This window comes from Oncorhynchus gorbuscha, linkage group LG07, assembly GCF_021184085.1.
Source record: "Oncorhynchus gorbuscha isolate QuinsamMale2020 ecotype Even-year linkage group LG07, OgorEven_v1.0, whole genome shotgun sequence".
Taxonomy (NCBI): Eukaryota; Metazoa; Chordata; class Actinopteri; order Salmoniformes; family Salmonidae; genus Oncorhynchus; species Oncorhynchus gorbuscha.
The window spans coordinates 80,707,438-80,733,189 of NC_060179.1; the positions used below are offsets into that span (position 1 = coordinate 80,707,438).

The following is a 25,752-nucleotide window of genomic DNA, read 5'->3' on the forward strand; positions in this document are numbered from 1 at the left end:
CTATAGCAGCACCCACCTGTAGCACGCGCTCCAGCAGGTTTATTGCACTGGTCATCCCCAAAGCCAACACTTGTTTTGGCTGCTTTTCCTTCCAGTTCTCTGCTGCCAATGACTGGAAAGAATTGCAAAAATCACTGAAGTTGGGAGACTCATATCTCCCTCACTAACTTTAAGCATCAGCTGTCAGAGTAGCTTACAGATCATTGCACCTGTACATAGCCCATCTGTAAATAGCCCACCCAACTATCTCATCCCCATAATGTTATTTTTTGTTCCTTTGGACCCCTGTATCTCTACTTGCACATTCCTCATCTGCACATCTATCACTACAGTGTTTATTGATAAATTGTCATTACTTCGCCACTACGGCCTATTTATTGCCTTTCCTCCCTAATCTTACCTCATTTGCACACACTGTACTGACTTTTTTATTTTGTGTTATTGACTGTATGTTTGTTTTACTCCATATGTAACTCTGTGTGGTTTGTGTCGCACTGCTTTGCTTTATCTTGGCCAGGTCGCAGTTGTAAATGAGAACATGTTCTCAACTGGCCTACCTGGTTAAATAAAGGTGTTCTCAACTGGCCTACCTGGTTAAATAAAGGTGTTCTCAACTGGCCTACCTGGTTAAATAAAGGTGTTCTCAACTGGCCTACCTGGTTAAATAAAGGTGTTCTCAACTGGCCTACCTGGTTAAATAAAGGTGTTCTCAACTGGCCTACCTGGTTAAATAAAGGTGTTCTCAACTGGCCTACCTGGTTAAATAAAGGTGTTCTCAACTGGCCTACCTGGTTAAATAAAGGTGTTCTCAACTGGCCTACCTGGTTAAAGGTGTTCTCAACTGGCCTACCTGGTTAAATAAAGGTGTTCTCAACTGGCCTACCTGGTTAAATAAAGGTGTTCTCAACTGGCCTACCTGGTTAAATAAAGGTGTTCTCAACTAGCCTACCTGGTTAAATAAAGGTGTTCTCAACTGGCCTACCTGGTTAAATAAAGGTGAAGTAAAAAATGCCAACATATAATTTGTGTGTATCCACATGTTTCCTTCCACAAGCTTTTTATTGAGAATTCATGGAAGATGTGAGTTGATCAGGACTGATAAGGACAACCCCATTGTATTTTTTTTTTTATATTTGACCTTTATTTAACCAGGCAAGTCAGTTAAGAACACATTATTATTTTCAACGACGGCCTGGGAACTGTGGGTTAACTGCCTGTTCAGGGGCAGAACGACAGATTTGTACCTTGTCAGCTCGGGGGTTTGAACTCGCAACCTTCCGGTTACAAGACCAACACTCTAACCACTAGGCTACGCTGCCGTATGACATCAAATCAGATGTTATTTGTCTCATGCGCAGAATACAACAGGTGTAGACCAGACCAGACCATGCAGTCGGATAGTAGGCTTGCAGTCTGGATAGTCCAGGCCTGCAGTCGGATCAAGTAGGCCTGCAGTCGGATAGTAGGCCTGCAGTCGGACAAGGTAAAAAGTAGGCCTGAACAAGGCCTAGGAACAGTAGGCCTGCCATCATTGTAAATAAGAATTTGAGGCCTGCAGTCGGATAAAGTAGGCCTGCAGTCGGATAGTAGGCCTGCAGTCGGATAGTAGGCTTGCAGTCGGATAGTAGGCCTGCAGTCGGATAGTAGGCCTGCAGTCGGATAGTAGGCCTGCAGTCGGATAGTAGGCCTGCAGTCGGATAGTAGGCCTGCAGTCGGATAGTTGGCCTGCAGTCGGATAGTTGGCCTGCAGTCGGATAGTAGGCCTGCAGTCGGATAGTAGGCCTGCAGTCGGATAGTAGGCCTGCAGTCGGATAGTAGGCCTGCAGTCGGATAGTAGGCCTGCAGTCGGATAGTAGGCCTGCAGTCGGATAGTAGGCCTGCAGTCGGATAGTAGGCCTGCAGTCGGATAGTAGGCCTGCAGTCGGATAGTAGGCCTGCAGTCGGATAGTAGGCCTGCAGTCGGATAGTAGGCCTGCAGTCGGATAGTAGGCCTGCAGTCGGATAGTAGGCCTGCAGTCGGATAGTAGGCCTGCAGTCGGATAGTAGGCCTGCAGTCGGATAGTAGGCCTGCAGTCGGATAGTAGGCCTGCAGTCGGATAGTAGGCCTGCAGTCGGATACATACTTACTAGATGCATACTCTTTATCATTTAGTATAACTGAAGTCTTCATTGTGACCGTTTTTGACTTGAATGAAGTAAACCCCATCTGGAGCCATCTGAAAGGTGGCCTGGTTAGAGTAGTGTAAATCAAAGGTAGTGAAAACCACAGTGGTGCTCCGCAAAACCTCTTCATAAAGGAGATGACTGACTGAAACCCATGGCAACCAGCCGCATAGGTCTACAGTCTAGGCATGTACTTGTACTAATCTGCCATTTTTAAAAAGCAATTTCTTCCCTAATATCAATTTTCTGAAGTATTAGTGTTTTCGTCTGTAGTCTAAACGTGACGTGACGACACTACACTACCAATAAACAAACTACCAATGTAATTTCCTTTCTTATTAACTAAGATCATAGCTGAGATGATTATTTCCTAAGTGTATAAGCGAAAAAATGTGTCTTTATCGGTGCCTTTGCAGAACTTGTGGTTTAAAAAAAGGGAAATGACTAAAATAAAAACCTCTTCCTAACAGCTCAGATAAGAATGATGTTCCAGGCCATGCAGGGACACTGCCACTTCACTATTCAATACAATATGTTGATGTTCCAGGCCATGCAGGGACACTGCTTCTTCACTATTCAATACAATATGTTGATGTTCCAGGCCATGCAGGGACACTGCCTCTTCACTATTCAATACAATATGTTGATGTTCCAGGCCATGCAGGGACACTGCCTCTTCACTATTCAATACAATATGTTGATGTTCCAGGCCATGCAGGGACACTGCCTCTTCACTATTCAATACAATATGTTGATGTTCCAGGCCATGCAGGGACACTGCCTCTTCACTATTCAATACAATATGTTGATGTTCCAGGCCATGCAGGGACACTGCCTCTTCACTATTCAATACAAGGTGTTATAGTAGAGTGCTACACAACCAGAAAAAGCTAGGAGTCCCTGGCAGCTGACTGGAGGATAGATTTGGACAATTGAACTGGCTTTTCTGATCCTCTCCTCACAGCTAATGTATACTCATTGTAGCAGCATTGTTCTTTACTGGTTGGCCCTGGCCTGGCTAGCTGGGCTGTCTGGCCTGGCTAGCTGGGCTGTCTGGCCTGGCTAGCTGGGCTGTCTGGCCTGGCTAGCTGGCCTGGCTAGCTGGCCTGGCTAGCTGGCCTGGCTAGCTGTCTGGCCTGGCTAGCTGGCCTGGGCTGTCTGGCCTGGCTAGCTGGGCTGTCTGGCCTGGCTAGCTGGCTGGCTACATTTACATTACATTTAAGTCATTTAGCAGACGCTCTTATCCAGAGCGACTTACAAATTGGTGCATTCACCTTATGACATCCAGTGGGACAGTCACTTAACAATAGTGCATCTAAAACTTAGGGGTGGGGTGAGCTGGCTTAACCTATCCTAGGTATTCCTGGAGCTGGGGTTTCAGGTGTCTCCGGAAGGTGGCTGGATTGACTGTCTGTCCTGGCTAGCTGGCTGGAGTTTGTTCCACCATTGGGGGCCAGGGCAGGAACAGTTTTGACTGGGCTGAGCGGGAGCTGTCTTCCTCAGTGGTAGGGAGGCGTCAGGCCAGAGGTGGATGAACGCAGTGCCCTTGTTTGGGTGTAGGGCCTGTCAGAGCCTGGCTAGCTGGGCTGTCTGGTTGTCTGGCCAGCTCCTGGGCTGCACCATGGTCTTGTCTGGCCTGGCTAACTGGAAGCCAGTGGAGAGAACGGAGGAGCTGGGGTGTCTGAGAGAACTGGGAAGGTTGAACACCAGACGGGCTGCGGCGTTCTGGATGAGTTGAAGGGGTTTAATGGCACAGGCTGGAGCCCAGCCAGCAGGACTGCAGTAATCCAGACGGGAGATGACAAGTGCCTGGATTAGGACCTGCGCCGCTTCCTGTGTGGCAGGGTCGTACTCTGCGGATGTTGTAGAGCATGAACCTACAGGAACGGGCCACCGCCTTGATGTTAGTTGAGAACGACAGGGTGTTGTCCAGGATCTGGCTGGCTAGCTGCCTGGCTAGCTGGCCTGGCTGGCTAGCTGGCCTGGCTAGCTGGGCTAGCTGGCCTGGCTAGCTGGGCTGTCTGGCCTGGCTAGCTGGGCTGTCTGGCTGTCTGGCCTGGCTAGCTGGGCTGTCTGGCTGTCTGGCCTGGCTAGCTGGCCTGTCTGGCTGTCTGGCCTGGCTAGCTGGGCTGTCTGGTTGTCTGGCCTGGCTAGCTGGGCTGTCTGGCTAGCTGGGCTGTCTGGCTAGCTGGACTGTCTGGCTAGCTGGACTGTCTGGCTAGCTGGACTGTCTGGCTAGCTGGACTGCCTGGCTAGCTGGACTGCCTGGCCTGGCTAGTTGTGACTGTTTGCTTGTAGAAAGGCTTTCTGATAAAGTCTGTAAGAAGCGCTGTGATGGCTAGCTGGACTGCCTGGCCTGGATAGCCGGGCTGGTTACTAAGCAATCCTGGAAGTGACGGGCTGGTTGGCCTGGCAATAGCCGGGCTGGATGCCTGGATAAGCTGAAATGTCCATCTGGAATGCCCATGTTTAAGTTTTATTGAATTACTTCTGTAACCATTCCTTTATTTTACTGGGAGTCATTGTTCTAGCAGGTGCTGAGAAATGCTATGGAACAAGCTATTATTATTATGACTTATTGAATTGGTTTCAGTAGTTCTGACCAACACTTCTGTTTTTGGTCAGTCCCTTCATGGTTGTAATGTGAGTAGTAAAGCCTGTTTCTGTCGAATTGAAGTCATCTAGAGATCATCAGACTTCTCTGTGGTTTTAGTACGAGCAGGCGGACTAGGCGAGTGATCGTATTCACGTTAGCCTTCTCTTGGGGGGTGGGGGGGGGGGTGAAATCGGATAAAATCAATTCCCCAGCTGTGCCATCTGAACAGTGATCACATATTTCCAACTGTGGCACGACGATGAAGGCGTAACTCACACTGTAATATTTTCCTGTTTCCCTAGAAACGGTATCAACACTGTTACTGTTATGTTATTGAAATGCTCCGGCATCGAGTTGTGTGAGTGTGTTTGCAGTGCACTTCGTGGTAAAAAAAAAGAAGGGCTCTTGTATCTGAGTTGGAGGCGTATAGATCGTAAAGCCTGTGCTGTCTACTGAATTAGTGCTCTTCTAGAACCATCCAATGAAGCCGACCTGGGTTCAAATACTATTTGATATCTTTTAAAATACTTTCAGCGTTTGCTCTAGCCTGGTTAGAGTGCAAGATGGGCGGGGTTTATAGTTTTTGGACTACTCTGTTGGGACATTTTAAGTCGGGCAAGCTCAATCAAGCACAGATAAAATATTTGAAATAGTAGTTGAACCCAGGTCTGCAACCAAACCAAGGGCTGGGTCTTGGCCTCTTTCAGACAGGGTGCTGTAACTCATGTGGCCTAGGCCACTCAATGAAACCAATGACTACCTCAGACATTCCCAGGGAGAGGCTATACTAAAGAAAGCCATTCTCTTTATTGTCTCGGCTACCCACAACACCACACATTGCACAGACTTGTAGACCCCTGGCTAATGGCTAGGCTACATCTCAGAGTTTACAATTAAATCTACCATTCACATCCCACCATGCAATCCTTACTAAACTGCAACAACCAGGCAATTATTGGATTTATCCTACTTGAATTCCTCCTTGATTGTTCAATTGTGTTTACAATGATCTGCTGGGATCTGCCAGGGAACGTGTTTTCAGTCTTTTGGCTTCCTGAATCTGTCTGAGTGCTGCTGGGGCCTTCAGTCTTTTAATGATCAGTCATCTTGTGAATGTAAAAAAAAAAAAAAAAGGATGGAAATCTCATTATGCCCAGATACATGGAGATGAAAAGGTCGGTCTTCGTCATGGGCCAAGATGGTTCTCCTCAGCATTAACTCAGCCAGAGGACAGACATTATCAGCCATTAGTGTCTATGGTTTATTCAGCTGACAGACTGTACATCGGACTATATATAATCTCTATGGTGTCAGTTTGATGTCTCTGCTTGGTTTCATCTATTCAATTCCAGTCTAATTAGATTGAAAAGGGACCAGCAGCCTTGATGTTTGTGGAGAAGACATCAGCCTTGATGGCCTGAATCCATCCCTTAGCCTTGGCTTCTACTATAACCAGTGTTATTCAGTCAGGCAAACTATTCAACAGGCATCGTTCTGAGATGACTAGAAGAGAGCTTATCAAATGAGGCCTACTGTACTTGATAATTTCTGCACTTGTTCTGCTCTTTAGAATGGGGTGAAAGCAGGTCAACGGCAGTTGTAGGGCCTTGGCGTAGACTGGGAAGTGAATATTTGGAGACTGCAATATCATTGAGTGTAAAAGGAAGGATGCACTGCTCATACTTGGCTCGTGTTTTAAAGGAAAGACACGAAGACTATATTATTACTCAGATCAGCTTCTCTCTTTCCCCTCCATCTTTATTTCAGGCCGACACGAAAGCGGCTAGCAGATCATGTTTTTTGGAACCAATACTCAAGTCAAGTGATGATGAAAGACATGGAGCACATTGGCTCTCGAGTGGCACAGTGGTCTAAAGGCACTGCATCTCAGTGCTAGAGGTGTCACTACAGACCATGGTTCGATCCCAGGCTGTAGCACAACCGTAGGGGTGCCGCACATTTTGTCGTTGTAAAATAAGAAAGTGTTCTTAACTGCCTAGTTAAATGAGGAAAAAAACAACCACACAAGGGGAAGTTCATAGGTCAACTTGTTTGGTAACGACATTTGACAATATTGTCATTTTACAAGAAACCTCAGTTTAACACATGAAAAAAAAGTGCCTCCTCCCTTCACTATTTTTGGAGAAAAAAAAAGACAATTGCATCAATATCAAGTCTAACTGGTCTCAATAAATTGTTTTATTTTCTTACTACATCAATTAATTCCAATCTACTTCAGTAATGTGTGATTATGGGGGAATGAATATGTCCAAGTCAAGTGGTTTAAGGCCTTCCAAAATAAACTGCGTCCTGTTATCTGCTTCTCCAGTTTCCTGTCATTTGTCCAAGGAGGGGGGAGGCAGGGAGAGGAAAGGAGAGGGAGAGGGGGAGACAGGGAGAGGAGGGGGAGACAGGGAGAGGAAAGGGGGGGGGCGAAAGGTTGGTGGGTGGGGTGCAGTGAGCGAGAAAGTGCAGTTAGCCAAGTCAGGGAGGATAATGGCTCTGGATCTGAATCCACCACAGCCAGTAGCAGCAGTCCAATGCCCCAGCAGCCGTTGGTCCCTCCGTCCAGTGTACTGAGGGAGGGAAAGAGAGAGTCTTAACTTAACTAAAACTCTGATGGGTGGTGATGAGCACTCCCTCGGTCCAATTTGTAAGTCGCTCTGGATAAGAGCGTCTGCTAAATGACTGTAATGTAATGTAAATGTCCTCAGCAGTGATACATCTGATGGCCCTAGACCACAACAGCCAGGAGACTGGTGTGTAGGCAGATGTCAAGAAACCACCCGAATATTTGTATTCCATCGAGTCACCTCAGTTATGTGGTGTACACACGTCTCAAATGGCACCCTATTCCCTATATAGTACACTACTTTTGATCAGGGCCCATAAGACACTGGCCAAAAGTAGTGTACTATGTAGGGAAAGGGAATAGGGTGCCATTTGGCACATTTAGTTGTGGTGTATGGTGAAGCTCTAAAGCTCTGTCAAAAGATTACTCTCAAGACTCTGAGCAAATTCAGATCCCTCCCCATTTCCTTCCGTTTTAAGAGACGTTTTGCAACAGAATCGACGTAATGCATACGCCCCCAGGCGAGCCAGCACGAGGGAGAGAGGGAGAGGGAGAGGGGGAGAGAGGGAGAGAGAGGGAGAGAGGGAGGAGAGAGGGAGAGAGGGAGGGAGGAGGGAGAGAGGGAGAGAGGGAGAGGGAGAGAGGGGGAGGGAGAGAGGGAGAGGGAGAGAGGGGGAGGGAGAGAGAGAGGGAGGGGGGCAGAAAAAAATGTGGTGCACATATGTCGTGGTAATCAGCCTCGCTAATTCACCTCTTCCTCTCTGGTTTTATTTACATTACAGATTTCTCCAGGCCTTTATAGCCTGTCGTCTAGTTAGGCTATAGCCCACAAATACATCTTAGTGGGGTAAAAAAACCACACATGGGATTTTTCTTAGCTTTCACACCCCTAATCTATGTTTACTCAGCTAGCTAGCTGACCATCACTTATCATTACTCCTCTGATACCACCTGATCTAGTCCTGTTTACCACCTCGTAACACAACTACACGGTGAGGCTGTGTTGGAGGATTTAGCCATAACTGTCTTCTGTGTTCTCTGGAGAGGTCTGCAGATTTGGTAAGATCTGACAAGACTTTGTGATGGAAAATGTTATGTTTGTGCTTTTCAAGAAAAAAAATTCATGCATGTGACTGAAACTTCACTGTCTGCAATTTGGCAGTACGCCCAGACCCTTGTTTTGAGAACGAAATATATCTGTTTCAGGGTCTCAGTTTAGAGAGAAGAAGCCTTGTGAGGTATTGGTCTGTCACATGCATAAATCAGTATTGGTATGAATGAATGAAGCAAATGTTAATGATGAATTAATTATGAATGATGAATAAGCTAAATCATGCAAATATAATTTGTCTGCAATAGTTAAGAGAATTAACGGGACTGTCCCTGTAGAGCTCCTGACAGACGTTCACTATGGTGCATCAATGATTCATTTAAGATTGACTTCAAGTGTCCCGTGTGTAAAATGTGCACGACAATTTCATCAAAACTCATTGCAATGCTAAATATCTCTTAGCTTCACGCATGCTATGCTGCCTGTGAACAGGAACACATTTGGATACTACACACTTTTGTATTACAGAGTTATGGGCACATACTTCCGTTCCATAACGCGTTCAGAGCAGGCGGTTGTTAGATGGCGTTGAGGACACTTAGGTCTAATACAATGTAACCATAGAAAGAACTAGCTCCGCATCTGAAAGCCAGGCTGTCTCTCTCTGTGTCCCAGTCCTCCAGGCTTTGAGAGTCCCTGGGTGCATGTCAACAATGCCTTGTCTGTTCTGTTGGTCCGGGCCACTTTTATCTAGCTCCTTCACAACGCTGCACTGGTCTGTGCTGTTCTGTTGGCAGCTGGAAATAGGAGTGTCAACGTTTCCACCCCAGACCCTGTCTGGCTGGAGGGCTAGCTTGACATCAGGCTGTGTGGTATGTGACAGCATAGTGACACAATGACCATCTGAGCCAGCGAATGGATAAACAAGTTGACATTAACAATTACCTAGTCTGAATATACATTTTTTTCAGTGTGCAGACAGAATCGTGGTCCTTCAGAATAGAGCATGGCGCTTGTCTATTTTTGACCAATACGTAGAATGTATGCACACATGACTGTAAGTCGCTTTGGATAAAAGCGTCTGCTAAATGGCATATATTATATTATTATATTATATTATCATCTATTTTTGAAATGAGGAATTAACTATCCACCTGTGCTCTTGTCCTTTTAGTAAAGTTCTATTTAAAAAAATAGACTTGCTTCGGCCTTACATGTCTGTGTGTTGCCTAATCAGTCTGTTTCTGGTTGGGGTTGGAGATCAGAATACAGCTGCCACGCCCTTCAGCTGGAATGAGTGCAGATACATTCTGTTTGTTTAGAGTTGTTGGGATCAGGGCTGTTGTTGGTCTACAGAACACATGAAGAGAGGGAGGTGGGAAATTAGGAATAATAAGATTCACTTTATCCTAAGAAGCTATTTTTGCTTTGTGAAACCCCCCCTACTGTGCCTGAAAGTGAACACTATTCTCAGAGAAAACAACATACTTTTTGTTTCGGGTCTTTTCAAAGACTTCTTTTCAGCTACTGTGTATTTCCTAAGTCTGGTGTATTCAGGCAACGATCCCCTTCCTATTCTTTCAGAAGTCTATACTGTGTCCATAGAAGTCATCTTGTCTGAACTTGCCCTCACCCTGAACAGGATATCACTGTAAGGAAATGTCTTAAGAAAACAGTGATTGGATACGAGAGATTAGCAAAATACACTGAGCTCATTTCCTCAACAGGTCCGTCATTACAACAACCATACAGGGCCAGGTAGGGCTGCATGATATGGGAATTTTTTATAGCAAATATTCAGTGGTGGATAAAGTATCCGAATTGTCATACTTGAGTCGAAGTATCTGTACTGATGGTGCAAAAGCCATGACAGGGAGACAGTGGGGTGGTAACACGTGTGCAAGCAATTACTCTCAACGCCACTTGGGTACATTGCAGCATCAACCGAGAGGCTCTTGCTGCCAAGGGAATGCCTGACAGCTTGATAGATGTTTGGATACTACATGTGTTCTGTAGCTCAGTTGGTAGAGCATGGCGCTTGTAACGCCAGGGTAGTGGGTTCAATCCCCGGGACCACCCATACGTAGAATGTATGCACACATGACTGTAAGTCGCTTTGGATAAAAGCGTCTGCTAAATGGCATATATTATATTATTATTATTATTATATTATTAAAGCAAGGCCCCTGAACTCTCGTATTTTCTGCACTATGCAATGATATGGGCAACGGCCATGTAACGCTTTTACAACATACAGAAGTGAGCTGATTATCAAGTGGCAAAATATTGACACATTTTTTTGAATTGCGAGATGAGCTTAAAGTTGTGTTTACTGACCATCATTTTCACTTGTCTGACCGCCTGCATGATGATTGAGTTTCTCACACGACTGGCCTATCTGAGTGATGCTTTTGCCCGCCTGAATAATCTGAATCTAGGATTACAGGGACTCTCTGCAACTATATTCATTGTGTGGGGAAAAATTGAGGCTATGATTAGGAAGTTGGAGCTCTTCTCTGTCTGTATTAACAAGGACAACACACAGGTCTTTCCATCATTGTATTTTTTTGTGTGCAAATGAACTCAAGCTTACGGACAATGTTAAATGTGATATAGCGAAGCACCATAGTGAGTTTGGTGCGCAATTACGCAGGTACTTTCCTGAAATGGATGACACAAACAACTGGATTCGTTATCCCTTTCATGCCCTGCCTCCAGTCCACTTACCGATATCTGAACAAGAGAGTCTCATTGAAATTGCAACAAGTGGTTCTGTGAAAATTGAATTTAATCAGAAGCCACTGTCAGATTTTTGGATTGGGTTGCGCTCGGAGTATCCTGCCTTGGCAAATCGCGCTGTTAATATGGCTGTAATCCCGATACCGGGATCGATATGACAACTTCCAGTGAAAATAGAGGGTGCCAAATTCAAACACAAATCTCATAATTACAATTCCTAAAACATACATGTTTCATATAATTTGAAAGCTATTCTCGTTGTTAATCCCACCAAGTGTCCGATTTCAAATAGGTTTTTCAGCGAAAGCACTACAAACGATTTATTTTAGGTCTCCACCAAACCACAATAAGCACAGCCATTTTCCAGCAAAATATAGCATTCACAAAAACCAGAAACAAAGACAAAATGAGTCACTAACCTTGAATTCATCAGATGACACTCATAGGACTCCATGTTACACAATACATGCATGTTTTGTTTGATAAAGTTCATATTATTATCAAAAAACCTCAGTTAGGCTATTTAGATTCTCTTGTTCCAAAAACATCAAGTGATTTTTTTTGCATAGCCACATCATTTCAACAGAAATACTCATCATAAATGTAGATGATAATACAAGTTATACACATGGAATTATAGATATACCTCTCCTTAATGCAACCGCTTTACAGAAACTTTATGGAACGCAAGTGACTACTATGAGGAAAAAGCACAATCACAAAATGGCTGCTTGATGGACATCTGCTATATTCTGCTCTCATTCACTCCCACAACACCATAAGTCTCATTATAATTTCTATTGATGGTTGACATCTAGTGGAACCCCTAGGCAGTGCAACATCATTCATATCTCAAGGGTATTTCATTGGGGACTCTGGTGAATACATACAAGCTCAGATTTCTGACTTCCTGTTTTGATTTCAACTCCGGATTTCGCCTGCCAATATGAGTTCTGTTATACTCAGACATCATTCAAGCAGTTTTAGAAACGCCAGTGTTTTCTATCCAATACTAATAATAATATGCAAATATTAGCATCTATGACTGAGGAGCAGGCTGTTTGATATGGGCACCTTTCATCCAAGCTACTCAATACTGCCCCTGCAGCCATAAAAAGTTAAATAAAGAGCAAAATGATTTATTATTTGTGCCCTGGTCCTATAAGAGCTCTTTGTCACTTCCCACGAGCCGGGTTATGACCACTCACACTCATTCTTATGTTTAATGAATGTATTGTGTGTGTGTGTGTGTGTGTGACAGGCTTACAATGATGGCAAAAAACAACATTTGAAAGTGTTCAGACCCTGGTGTTAGAGGGGGTAGCAGCTGGAGGTTGAATGTTTGAAGGGGTATGGGACAATAAAAAGTTTGGGAACCACTGGTCTAAATCATTTGATGATGATCCAGAGACTAACTATATATAGTTGAGTATACCAAATATTAAGAACACCTTCCTAATATCGGGGCATGGACTCTACAAGGTGTCAAGTGTTCCACAGGAATGCTGGCCCATGTTGACTCCGATGCTTCCCACAGTTCTGTCAAGTTGGCTGGATGTCCTTTGGCTTGTGGACTATTCTTGATTTATGTGGGAAACTGTTTAGCGTGTGAACCCCGCAGCGTGGCAGTTCTTGACACAAACCTGTGCGTCTGGCACAATCTACCATACCCCGTTCAAAGGCACTTAAATATTTAGTCTTGCCCATTCACCCTCTGAATGGCACACATACACAATCCATGTCTCAATTGTCACCCCCAAAAATAATTCTCTAGTTGGTGATTTTCAAAAGTGGGGGAGTAGTAGATGTTCAGTTTCCTGTCTTTCTGGCCCTTTAGTTGAAGTCCACTCAGTGTGTGTCGTAGATCTAAAAAGAACTCTCTCCTGCTCCCCTAACCTTTAGTTGAACGGCTCTCTAACTACCCTGGAACGCTGGACAGTTAATTATGGCTTTTGTTCAGAGCCTCTCAAGGCAGAAATGCCAGGTTGGCACATGTTCGCTCCCTCATCACTCAGAGAGCTGGCAGTTGCTCCACTTTTAGGCTGGCGTCAACCTTTTTTGTTTAATTTACAAACGCTCACTAACTCCCACTGGACCAATGAAATGCGGGAGGACCTGTGCTTCTGTAGTACGACAGCTTTCTGGATTGGCTGTGCCATTACAGTTTAGAGTCATCCTTGAGCTGACACCTCAACAATACTCTACACAATAACTCATAGGGTTAGGAAGGTTTTTTTTTTTTCAACTTCATGTCCTGGCTGTGGCCCAGTCTTTCAGCCTCACTCCACTTTTAGTTCTACTTCCACCTCTTTGTGTTGAATTTACAAATGGTGTAGGTGGACGCTCTACTCCTACTTTCACACTGGACCAATGAGGAGACAGTAATGAGGTCAGGGGGATCTGGTTCAGCCCCACTCTGACTCCATGACGTCAGCTCTCTGGAATGGAGGACTGTAATGAGCTGGTGGAACAGTTGGTTATCCTTGAACTTTAACCTCCCCCACTAATGGCATATTCCTAACAACTAGCTTCAGAAGTTCTTAGTCATAGCCCTCCAATAGGCTGGCTGGCATTAGTGGTGAGGTGGCCTTATTAGGGAACTCAACTGTAATTAGTCAAACTTTCAAAAAATGTATATCTAAAAAAATATATTTTGTACTCTTATTAAAAAATACAAAAATGGCTTGAATATAATTGTACATCCTTTTATGTTATAAACGGCAGAAGAAGCTGAACAAGTTGGAGTCGTGTGCTTGTGTAGTTGTGGGCATGTTCACACTAGTTGAATATAATCGTGTGGGTGAAGAGCTGTGAAAAACGGTGTGTGTGTGTGTGTGTATAAGAGTGAAGAGGTGTATAACAGGGGTTGGGTCAGTGATCAGTCAGCCAACAAGCTCTATATGAATCAGACATTAACTAGCCTCACTCCCAGTCAGTCTCGGAGCTCAAATGTCTGTCGGCCCGGGGAGAGACTGACACAGAGACAGACCTGGACGTGTTCCCTCCCTGGGTTTCACATGATGAACATTACCGTTAGGAAAGTCTACAAGCGCTTCAGTGATCTACACTACAGCTGTTGATCGTTTTGTTTTCTCACGGCTTCATGTGGTGAAGGATGTGTCTGATCGCTGAGGTCACACTGGGGGATATGAGTCATGGTAGATGTGAGAGACCAGCTCTTTTACACGTGTTTGTGTGTTGAGGTTCCCTCCTCCAGTGACCTGTGTGTTGAGGCAATAGTCTATATCATCCTTTAAAGGTGAAATAAAACCATTTAAAATGATTAACAATCTGTAGCGATACTTGTTCGTTGTTAAAGAACTAAGGTTAAACACATTTACATATTTCAATGTGCCGCTTTCTCAGACCCAAATGCTCAATGGAGAATCTCCTTTAGCTCATTTAAAAGTGATGACTTGGTCTGAGTAGGATATGTTTGTGTCCAGGAACCTGGCCCTGCAGGGTGTTGTGATGACTTGGTCTGAGTAGGATATGTTTGTGTCCAGGAACCTGGCCCTACAGGGTGTTGTGATGACTTGGTCTGAGTAGGATATGTTTGTGTCCAGGAACCTGGCCCTACAGGGTGTTGTGATGACTTGGTCTGAGTAGGATATGTTTGTGTCCAGGAACCTGGCCCTACAGGGTGTTTGTCAGTTAATGTGCTCTTTCTGTTTTCCTGTTGTGTTCTAGGTGGGGAAAGACACTGTCCAGACCACAGAAGACCACATAATGAAGAGAGACATGCCTCCAGCTTTCATCAAGTACGTAGATGAAAGATATCTGCCTTCTCCTTAACTCTCAGCCCTCAAACTTTATTACCTTATTTACCATTTACCAGTCTAACAGTCTTATCCAATTTAGACATTTACAACGATGTCTGAACCTCGTCTTGTGTACTCTTTCGCTCCCTCTAATCTTTCTCTCTGTCCTGTTCTCTCTTTCTCTCCCTCTAGTCTCTCACTCTCTCTGTCCTGTTCTCTCTTTCTCTCCCCCTAGTCTCTCACTCTCTCTCTCTCTCTGTCCTGTTCTCTCTCCCTCTCCCCCTAGTCTCTCACTCTCTGTCCTGTTCTCTCTTTCTCTCCCTCTAGTCTCTCTCTCTCTGTCCTGTTCTCTCTCTCCCCCTAGTCTCTCACTCTCTCTCTGCCCTGTTCTTTCTCTCCCCCTAGTCTCTCTCTCTCTCTGTCCTGTTCTCTCTCCCTCTCCCCCTAGTCTCTCACTCTCTCCTGTTCTCTCTTTCTCTCCCTCTAGTCTTTCACTCTCTCTCTGCCCTGTTCTTTCTCTCCCCCTAGTCTCTCTCTCTGTCCTGTTCTCCCTCTCCCCCTAGTCTCTTACTCTCTCTCTGTCCTGTTCTCTCTCCCTCTCCCCCTAGTCTCTCTCTCTCTGTCCTTTTCTCTCCCTCTAGTCTCTCTCTCGCTCTCTCTCTGTCCTGTTCTCTCTTTCTCTCCCTCTAGTCTCTCACTCTCTCTGTCCTGTTTTCTCTTTCTCTCCCCCTAGTCTCTCACTCTCTCTCTCTCTGTCCTGTTCTCTCTCCCTCTCCCCCTAGTCTCTCACTCTCTCTGTCTCTGTTCTCTCTTTCTCTCCCCCTAGTCTCTCACTCTCTCTCTCTGTCCTGTTCTCTCTTTCTCTCCCCCTAGTCTCTCACTCTCTCTCTGCCCTGTTCATTCTCTCCCCCTAGTCTCTCTCTCTCTCTGTCCTGTTCTCTCTCTCTCTCCCCCTAGTCTCTCACTCTCTCCTGTTCTCTCTTTCTCTCCCTCTAGTCTTTCACTCTCTCTCTGCCCTGTTCTTTCTCTCCCCTAGTCTCTCTCTCTGTCCTGTTCTCCCTCTCCCCCTAGTCTCTTACTCTCTCTGTCCTCTCTCTGTCCCCTAGTCTCTTCTCTCTCTGTCCTCTCTCTCCCTCCCCTAGTCTCTCACTCTCTCTGTCCTTTTCTCTCCCTCTAGTCTCTCTCTCGCTCTCTCTCTGTCCTCTCCCCTGTCTCTATTTCTCTCTGTTCCTCTAGTCTCTCTCTGTCCTCTCCCCCTCTCTCTCTGTCCTGTTCCCTCTCTCCCTCTCCCCTAGTCTCTCACTCTCCTCTCTCCTCTGTTCTCTCTTTCTCTCCCCTAGTCTCTCTCTCTGTCTCTCTCTGTCCTGTTCTCTCTGTTCTCTCTCCCTCTCCCCTAGTCTCTCACTCTCTCTCTGCCCTGTTCTTTCTCTCCCCTAGTCTCTCACTCTCTCTCTGCCCTGTTCTTTCTCTCCCCCTAGTCTCTCACTCTCTCTGTCCTGTTCTCCCTAGTCTCTTCTCTCTCCCCTGTTCTCTCTCTCTAGTCTCTGTCTGTCCTGTCTCCCCTAGTCTCTCTCTCTCTCTCTGTCCTGTTCTCCCTCTCCCCCTAGTCTCTTACTCTCTCTCTGTCCTGTTCTCTCACTCTCTCTCTCTCTGTCCTGTTCTCTCTTTCTCTCCCTCTAGTCGCTCTCTCTGTCCAGTTCTCTCTTTCTCTCCCTCTAGTCTCTCACTCTCTCTCTCTGTCCTGTTCTCTCTTTCTCTCCCCCTAGTCTCTCACTCTCTCTCTGCCCTGTTCTTTCTCTCCCCCTAGTCTCTCTCTCTCTCTGTTCTCTCTTTCTCTCCCCCTAGTCTCTCACTCTCCCTCTGTCCTGTTCTCTCTTTCTCTCCCCCTAGTCTCTCACTCTCTCTCTGTCCTGTTCTCTCTCAGACTCTAGTCAATTTCAATTTAAGGACTTTATTGGCATGGGAAACATGTTATCATTACCAAAGCAAGGGAAGTAGATAATACACAAAAGTGAAATAAACAATAAAAATTAACAGTAAACATTACACACTCACTCACAAAAGTTCCAAAAGAATAGACATTTCAAATGTCATATTATGTATTTATAAAGTGTTGTAATGATGTGCAAATAGTTAAAGTACAAAAGGGAAGATAAATAAACATAAATATGGGTCGTATTTACAATGGTGTTTGTTCTTCACTGGTTGACCTTTTTCTTGTGGCAACAGGTCAAAAATCTTGCTGCTGTGATGGCATGCTGTGGTATTTCACTCCGTAGATATGGGAGTTCATTTTTAATGTGTGTAATTATCTTTTTGTTTTCTCATTGTTTGGTTGGGTCTAATTGTATTGCTGTCCAGGGGCTCTGTGGGGTGTGTTTGTGAACAGAGCCCCAGGACCAGCTTGCTTAGGGGACTCTTCTCCAGGTTCATCTCTCTGTAGGTGATGGCTTTGTTATGGAAGGTTGAGGAATCACTTCCTTTTAGGTGGTTGTAGAATTTAACATCTCTTTTCAGGATGTTGATAATTAGTGGGTATTGCACTAATTCTGCTCTGCATTCATTATTTAGTGTTTTACATTGTACACAGAGGATATTTTTGCAGAATTCTGTATGCAGAGTCTCAATTTGGTGTTTATCCCATTTTTGTGAATTCTTGGTTGGTGAGCGGACCCCAGACCTCATAAAGGGCAATGGGTTCTATATCTGATTCAAGTATTAGCCAGATCCTAATTGGTATGTCAAATTTGATGTTCCCTTTGATGGCATAGAATGCCCTTCTTGCCTTGTCTCTCAGATCGTTCACAGCTTTGTGGAAGTTACCTGTGGCACTGATGTGTAGGCCAATGTGTATGTATAGTTTTTTGTGTGCTCTAGGGCAACTGTGTCTAGATGGAATTTGTATTTGTAGTCCTGGAGACTGGACCTTTTTTGGAACACCATTATTTTGGTCTTTCTGAGATTTACTGTCAGGACCCAGGTCTGGCAGAATATGTGCAGAAGATCTAGGTGCTGTGGTAGACCTTCCTTGGTTGGGGACAGAAGCATTAGCAAACAGTAGACATTTGACTTTAGATGCTAGTAGGGTGAGGCCGGGTGCTGCAGACTGTTCTAGTGCCCTCGCCAATTCATTCATATGTTGAAGAGGGTGGGGCTTTAGCTGCATCCCTGTCTCAACCCACGGACCTGTGGAAAGAAGTATTTTTGTTTGCCAATGTTAAGCGTACACTTGTTGTGTGTACATGGATATCTTAATGTTCTATGTTTTTCCCCACTTTCCATCCGTTTGTATAGCAGACCCTCATGCCAAAATGAGTCTGAATGAAGGCTTTTTTTTAAATCAACAAAGCATAAGAAGACTTTGCCTTTGTTTTGGTTTGTTTGGTTGTCAATTAGGGAGCGCAGGGTGAATACGTGGTCTTTCGTAAGGTAATTTGATAAAAAGCCAATTTGACATTTGCTCAGTACATTGTTTTCATTGAGGAAATGTACGAGTCTGCTGTTAATGATAATGCAGCGGATTTTCCCAAGGTTGCTGTTGACGCATATCCCACAGTAGTTATTGGGGTCAAATTTGTCTCCACATTTGTGGATTGGGGTGATCAGTCCTTGGTTGCAAATATTGGGGAAGATGCCAGAGCTGAGGATGATGTTAAAGAGTTTTAGTATAGCCAACTGGAATGTGTTGTCTGTATATTTGATCATTTCATTGAGGATACCATCAACACCACAGGCCTTTTTGGATTGGAGGGTTTTTATTTTGTCCTGTAACTCATTCAATGTAATTGGATAATCCAGTGGGTTCTGGTAGTCATTAATAGTTGATTCTAAGATTTGTATTTGATCATGTATATGTTTTTGCTGTTTGTTCTTTGTTAAAGAGCCAAAAAGATTGGAGAAGTGGTTTACCCATATCTCTAATTCTTCCTGTTGTTGTTTTAGTGTTTTCACATTTCTCCAGAAGTGGTTAGTCTATGGATTCTTCAATTACATTGAGCTGATTTCTGACGTGCTGTTCCTTCTTTTTCTGTATTGTTTTAGTGATTCACCTTAGTGAAGGTTTAGGCTCAGCTTTTCTGGGTCTCTATGTTTTTGGTTGGACAGGTTTCTCAATTTCTTTCTTAAATTTTTGCATTCTTCATCAAACCATTTGTCATTGTTAATTTTCTTAGGTTGTCGGCTTGAAATGTTTATATTTGATAGGGAAGCTGAGAGGTCAAATATACTTTTAAGGTTTTCTACTGCCAAGTTTACACCTTCACTATTACAGTGAAACATTTTGTCCAGTTCGCTCTAGTCTGTGTCTCTCGCCCGTGTCTCTCGCCTGTGTCTCTCGCCTGTGTCTCTCGCCTGTGTCTCTCGACTGTGTCTCTCGACTGTGTCTCTCGCCCTCTAGTCTCTCGCCCTCTAGTCTCTGGCCCTCTAGTCTCTCGCCCTCTAGTCTCTCGCCCTCTAGTCTCTCGCCCTCTAGTCTCTCGCCCTCTAGTCTCTCGCCCTCTAGTCTCTCGCCCTCTAGTCTCTCGCCCTCTAGTCTCTCGCCCTCTAGTCTCTCGAGTCTCTCGCTCGCTCTCTGTGTGTGTTGGGGCGCTGGTTGCTGCTGTGGGAGGCTTGCTGCCTCCTAGACTTCTATTTGTCCAGGGAGGGACTCCTCACTAAAGCAGGAAGGAACAGTGGTAGGTTTCTATTTGTCCAGGGAGGGACTCTTCACTAAAGGAGGAAGGAACAGTGGTAGGTTTCTATTTGTCCAGGGAGGGACTCCTCACTAAAGGAGGAAGGAACAGTGGTAGGTTTCTATTTGTCCAAGGAGGGACTCCTCACTAAAGGAGGAAGCAGGAAGGAACAGTGGTAGGTTTCTATTTGTCCAGGGAGGGACTCCTCACTAAAGGAGGAAGGAACAGTGGTAGGTTTCTATTTGTCCAGGGAGGGACTCCTCACTAAAGGAGGAAGGAACAGTGGTAGGTTTCTATTTGTCCAGGGAGGGACTCCTCACTAAAGGAGGAAGGAACAGTGGTAGGTTTCTATTTGTCCAGGGAGGGACTCCTCACTAAAGGAGGAAGCAGGAAGGAACAGTGGTAGGTTTCCATTTGGTCTTCTTCGTAGACGGCTGTTCTTGGTTAACCTCAACCTGAGCCCCAAGAGAGAAGTATTCAAATTGTATTTCCAGTCATTTTCTTTGGACATATGGATTCAGTCTATATCACGTTGTCATTATAAACAGTAGTTACAGTACGTCACTCCCTGAATGAATGAATCAATTTTGCGTTTCTCTTCCTACTCCACTAGAGCTATGAATAATCTCCACCAATCCCAGCCGCTTTGCTCTGACTCTGTCATACACACTCAACCTTGTCAGCTCAGCTCAGCTCAGTAGACCCCAGTAATACAGTCCGGGGGGGGGTCATGCGAAGCAATTGGCAAGCGTAGGTCATAGAGGTCACGGAGGCGCCCTGAACGCATTTGGCGCCTTGAAGTCACGTTGTCTCCATCCATCAGATACACATGCTGCAATGTGTCTTCTTTAACTATATATAATTGTGTGTGTTTCACTATAATTAGCGCGTGCATTGGTCCTGGACTGGTCCTGTAATATAACATGACTGCGTAGTCTGACTCCACGCTGCTGAAGGACACTGCTGGCTGCACTAACATGTATATAATGTTATACACAACATTATACACAACATTATACATGATACATGACATTATACACAGCATTATACACAACATTATACATTATACAGAACATTATACAGAACATTATACAGAACATTATACATGACATTATACATTATACATGACATTATACATTATACATTACATTATACATGACATTATACATTATACATTATACATGACATTATACATTATACATTATACATGACATTAGACATTATACATTATACATTAGACATTATACATTATACATTATACACTACATTAGACATTATACATGACATTATACATGACATTATACATTATACATGACATTATACATTATACATGATATTATACATTATACATGACATTATACATTATACATGACATTATACATTATACATGACATTATACATGACATTATACATTATACATGACATTATACATTATACATGACATTATACATTATACATGACATTATACATTATACATGACATTATACATTATACATGACATTATACATTATACATGACATTATACATTATACATGACATTATACATTATACATGACATTATACATTATACATTATACATGACATTATACATTATACATGACATTATACATTATACATGACATTATACATTATACATGACATTATACATTATACATGACATTATACATGACATTATACATTATACATGACATTATACATTATACAGGACATTATACATTATACATGACATTAGACATTATACATTATACATGACATTAGACATTAGACATTATACATGGCATTATACATGACATTATACATTATACATGACATTATACATTATACATGACATTATACATTATACATGACATTATACATTATACATGACATTATACATGACATTATACATTATACATTATACATGACATTATACATTATACATGACATTAGACATTATACATGACATTATACATGACATTATACATTATACATGACATTATACATTATACATGACATTATACATTATACATGACATTATACATGACATTATACATGACATTATACATGACATTATACATTACACATGACATTATACATTACATTATACATGACATTATACATTATACATGACATTATACATTATACATGACATTATACATGACATTATACATTATACATGACATTATACATGACATTATACATGACATTATACATTATACATGACATTATACATTATACATGACATTATACATTACATTATGACATTATACATGACATTACATGACATTATACATTATACATGACATTATGACATTATACATTATACATGACATTATACATGACATACATGACATTATACATGACATTATACATGACATTATACATTATACATGACATTATACATGACATTATTATACATGACATTATACACATGACATTATACATGACATTATACATTATACATGACATTATACATGACATTATACATTATACATGACATTATACATTATACATGACATTATACATGACATTATACATTATACATGACATTATACATTACACATGACATTATGACATTATACATTATACATTACACATGACATTATACATTATACATTACACATGATGACATTATACATTACATTATACATGACATTATACATTACACATGACATTATACATTATACATTACACATGACATTATACATTATACATTACACATGACATTATACATTATACATGACATTATACATTATACATGACATTATACATTATACATGACATTATACATTATACATTATACATGACATTATACATTATACATGACATTATACATGACATTATACATTATACATGACATTATACATTATACATGACATTATACATTATACATTACACATGACATTATACATTATGACATTATACATTATACATGACATTATACATTATACATGACATTATACATTATACATTACACATGACATTATACATTATACATGACATTAGACATTATACATGACATTATACATTATACATGACATTATACATTATACATGATATTAGACATTATACAGGACATTATACATTATACATGACATTATACATTATACATGACATTATACATTATACATGACATTATACATTATACATTATACATGACATTATACATTATACATGACATTATACATTATACAGGACATTATACATTATACAGGACATTATACATTATACAGTACATTATACATTATACATGATATTAGACATTATACAGGACATTATACATTATACAGGACATTATACATTATACATGACATTATACATTATACATGACATTATACATGACATTATACATGACGTTATACATTATACATGACATTATACATGACATTATACATTACATTATACATGACATTATATTATACATGACATTGGACATGGCATTGGACATGGCATTGGACATGACATTGGACATGACATTGGACATGACATTGGACATGGCATTGGACATGGCATTGGACATGGCATTGGACATGGCATTGGACGTGGCATTGGACGTGGCATTGGACGTGGCATTGGACATGGCATTGGACGTGACATTGGACATGACATTGGACATGACATTGGACATGACATTGGACATGACATTGGACATGACATTGGACATGACATTGGACATGACATTGGACATGACATTGGACATGACATTGGACATGACATTGGACATGACATTATACATGACATTATACATGACATTGGACATTATACATGACATTATACATTATACACGACATTATACATTATTATTAGACCTCTATGTCATCTTCCTCGACTTGGCCAATGCCTTTGGCTCAGTTCCCCATGAACTCCTCTGGGAATCCTTCAACATTTTCCACGTACCAGAACCCATCACTACACTGGTAAAGGCCTATTTCCAAGACCTGCAATTGTGTTTCACAACACCTGACTTCACAACAACATGGCAGCGCTTGGAAGTAGGCATAATGGCAGGCTGTACAATTTCTCCTCTGGCCTTCACTATGGCCATGGAAGTCATCATCAGGGCATCGAGATGGGTGGTCGGTGGTGAGAGAACTAAGGAAGGGCTCCGTCTCCCACCTATCCGAGCATACATGGATGACATGACTACACTGACCACCACTGCAGCATGCACCAGGCGGCTACTTGCAAAACTGCAGGATAACATCAAGTGGGCACGGATGAAAATCAAGCCAAGCAAATCTCGAAGCATCTCCATAGTCAAGGGACAGCTTAAAGATGTGAGGTTCTGCATTGGAGATGACCCGATACCAACGGTGTCTGAGCAACCCATCAAGAGCCTGGGTAGATGGTACAACGAAAGCCTCCGGGATAAAGATCAAGTGCAGCAAGTAAGGCAGGACATCGCCGACGGTCTTGAGAACATCAACAAGACCCTACTGCCTGGGAGGCTCAAGCTCTGGTGCCTACAGTTTGGACTTCTCCCCCGGGTAATGTGGCCACTCACCGTCTATGAGGTCCCAATAACAACAGTGGAGAAGATGGAGCGAACCATTACCTCATACGTGAAGAAATGGCTGGGTGTCCCACGATGCCTGAGTAACATCGGCCTCTATGGCAAAGGGGTCCTTGAACTACCTCTTACAAGTCTAACGGAGGAGTACAAGTGCTCTAAAGTAAGACTTCAGATGACATTGAAGGACTCCAAAGACCAGACCATTAGCAAGGCTGCACCTCCCCTACAAACTGGACGGAAATGGACATCATCCAATGCTGTGCAGCAAGCAACATCAGCCCTGAGACACCAAGACATTGTGGGGAATATCCAGCATGGAAGAGGAGGCTTTGGCCTGGCAGCAAGCAAACCAACGTTCCATAAGGCAACAACATCTGAACGCAGGAAGCTGGTGGTCGAGGAGGTGCGAAGACAGGAGGAGACTGCAAGAAGTGCAAAGGCTGTCTCTCTTGCTAAACAAGGGCAATGGACGCGGTGGGAAGGCCTGGAGAGGAGAAAGATCAACTGGAGTGAGCTTTGGCAAATGGAGGCAAGCAACATCAGCTTCATCATAAGAGCTGTTTATGATGTGCTTCCATCACCAAAAAATCTACATCAATGGTATGGCGAGGACTCGACCTGCCCCCTCTGCCCAGCTCCAGCGACTCTCAGGCATATAATGACAGGTTGCAAGACCAGCCTCTCACAAGGCCGCTACACCTGGAGGCACAATCAGGTCCTCAAGAGCCTGGCTGCAGCACTTGAGACCAAGAGGAGTGCAACCAATTCATTACCTCCAAAAACAAGCAATCCCGTCAAAACAACAACATTCATCCGGGAGGGACAGAAAAGGCCCAAGTATCTTCCTACAAAGCCAGAAACTGGACACCTAGCTATGGCCCGGGACTGGAAGATGCTTGTCGATATTGGCCAGCAACTCATTTTTCCACCTGAGATTGCTTCTACCAACCTTAGGCCAGACATGGTACTCTGGTCCCCTTCACGAAAGGCTGTGTACATCATAGAGCTCACAGTCCCGTGGGAAAACTCTGTTGAAGAGGCCTACGAACGTAAGAAACTGCGTTACACAGAGTTGGCAGCAGACGCAACTCAGCGTGGCTGGAATGCAAAAGTCTGGCCAGTTGAAGTGGGATGCAGAGGATTCGTGGCTTCTTCCATCATCAGGTTGCTGAAAGAACTTGGAATCCATGGACAGGCTCTGCGGCAGACCGTCAGAGCAGTTTCTCAAGCAGCTGAAAGAGGTAGCCAGTGGATCTGGATCAAACGGAAGGACCCTTGCTGGGCTATAACTTCATGACCCCTCACCCCCACCTGAGAACTCAATTCAGATCCCTCCAACTTGAGGAGGGCATATGAGGTATGCGGTCAGCTGTATGGCTGGCTCAGAGAAGAGGACGCCCCTGCCTTGCACAGTCCTGTGGGACATCTTAATTGGGCATGGGACACAAGCTAAGGCTTGATCACCCTTTAGCTGGCCACCTTTGATGAGGGTGTTTAGTGATTAAAGGCCGAAACACCCACTGATTCGAAGGCACACTACTGAGGATGTGTCCCAAAAATTGACATCTTACCCCAGTCTAAGAAATAAACCTCCCATGCCACTCTGTCAACATCACGGCAAATCTCATGCGAGTGCATTCCATCTATTGGCACAATGGACAGTTTTTAACATCTCGTCCCGTGTTTTATGATTCTACACGACGTTATA

General features: G+C 43.3%; 1 protein-coding gene across 2 annotated transcripts in view; it reads left to right on the forward strand.

The window, feature by feature from the left end:
- LOC124040419 (vinculin-like) overlaps positions 1 to 25,752 on the forward strand; it is a 64,747-nt gene that overhangs the window by 1,203 nt on the left and 37,792 nt on the right. For both annotated transcript variants that reach the window (XM_046357589.1, XM_046357590.1), the window contains exon 2: positions 14,812 to 14,882. In XM_046357589.1, coding sequence (XP_046213545.1) covers positions 14,812 to 14,882 — 71 coding nt within the window. The remainder of the gene's footprint in view (positions 1 to 14,811; positions 14,883 to 25,752) is intronic.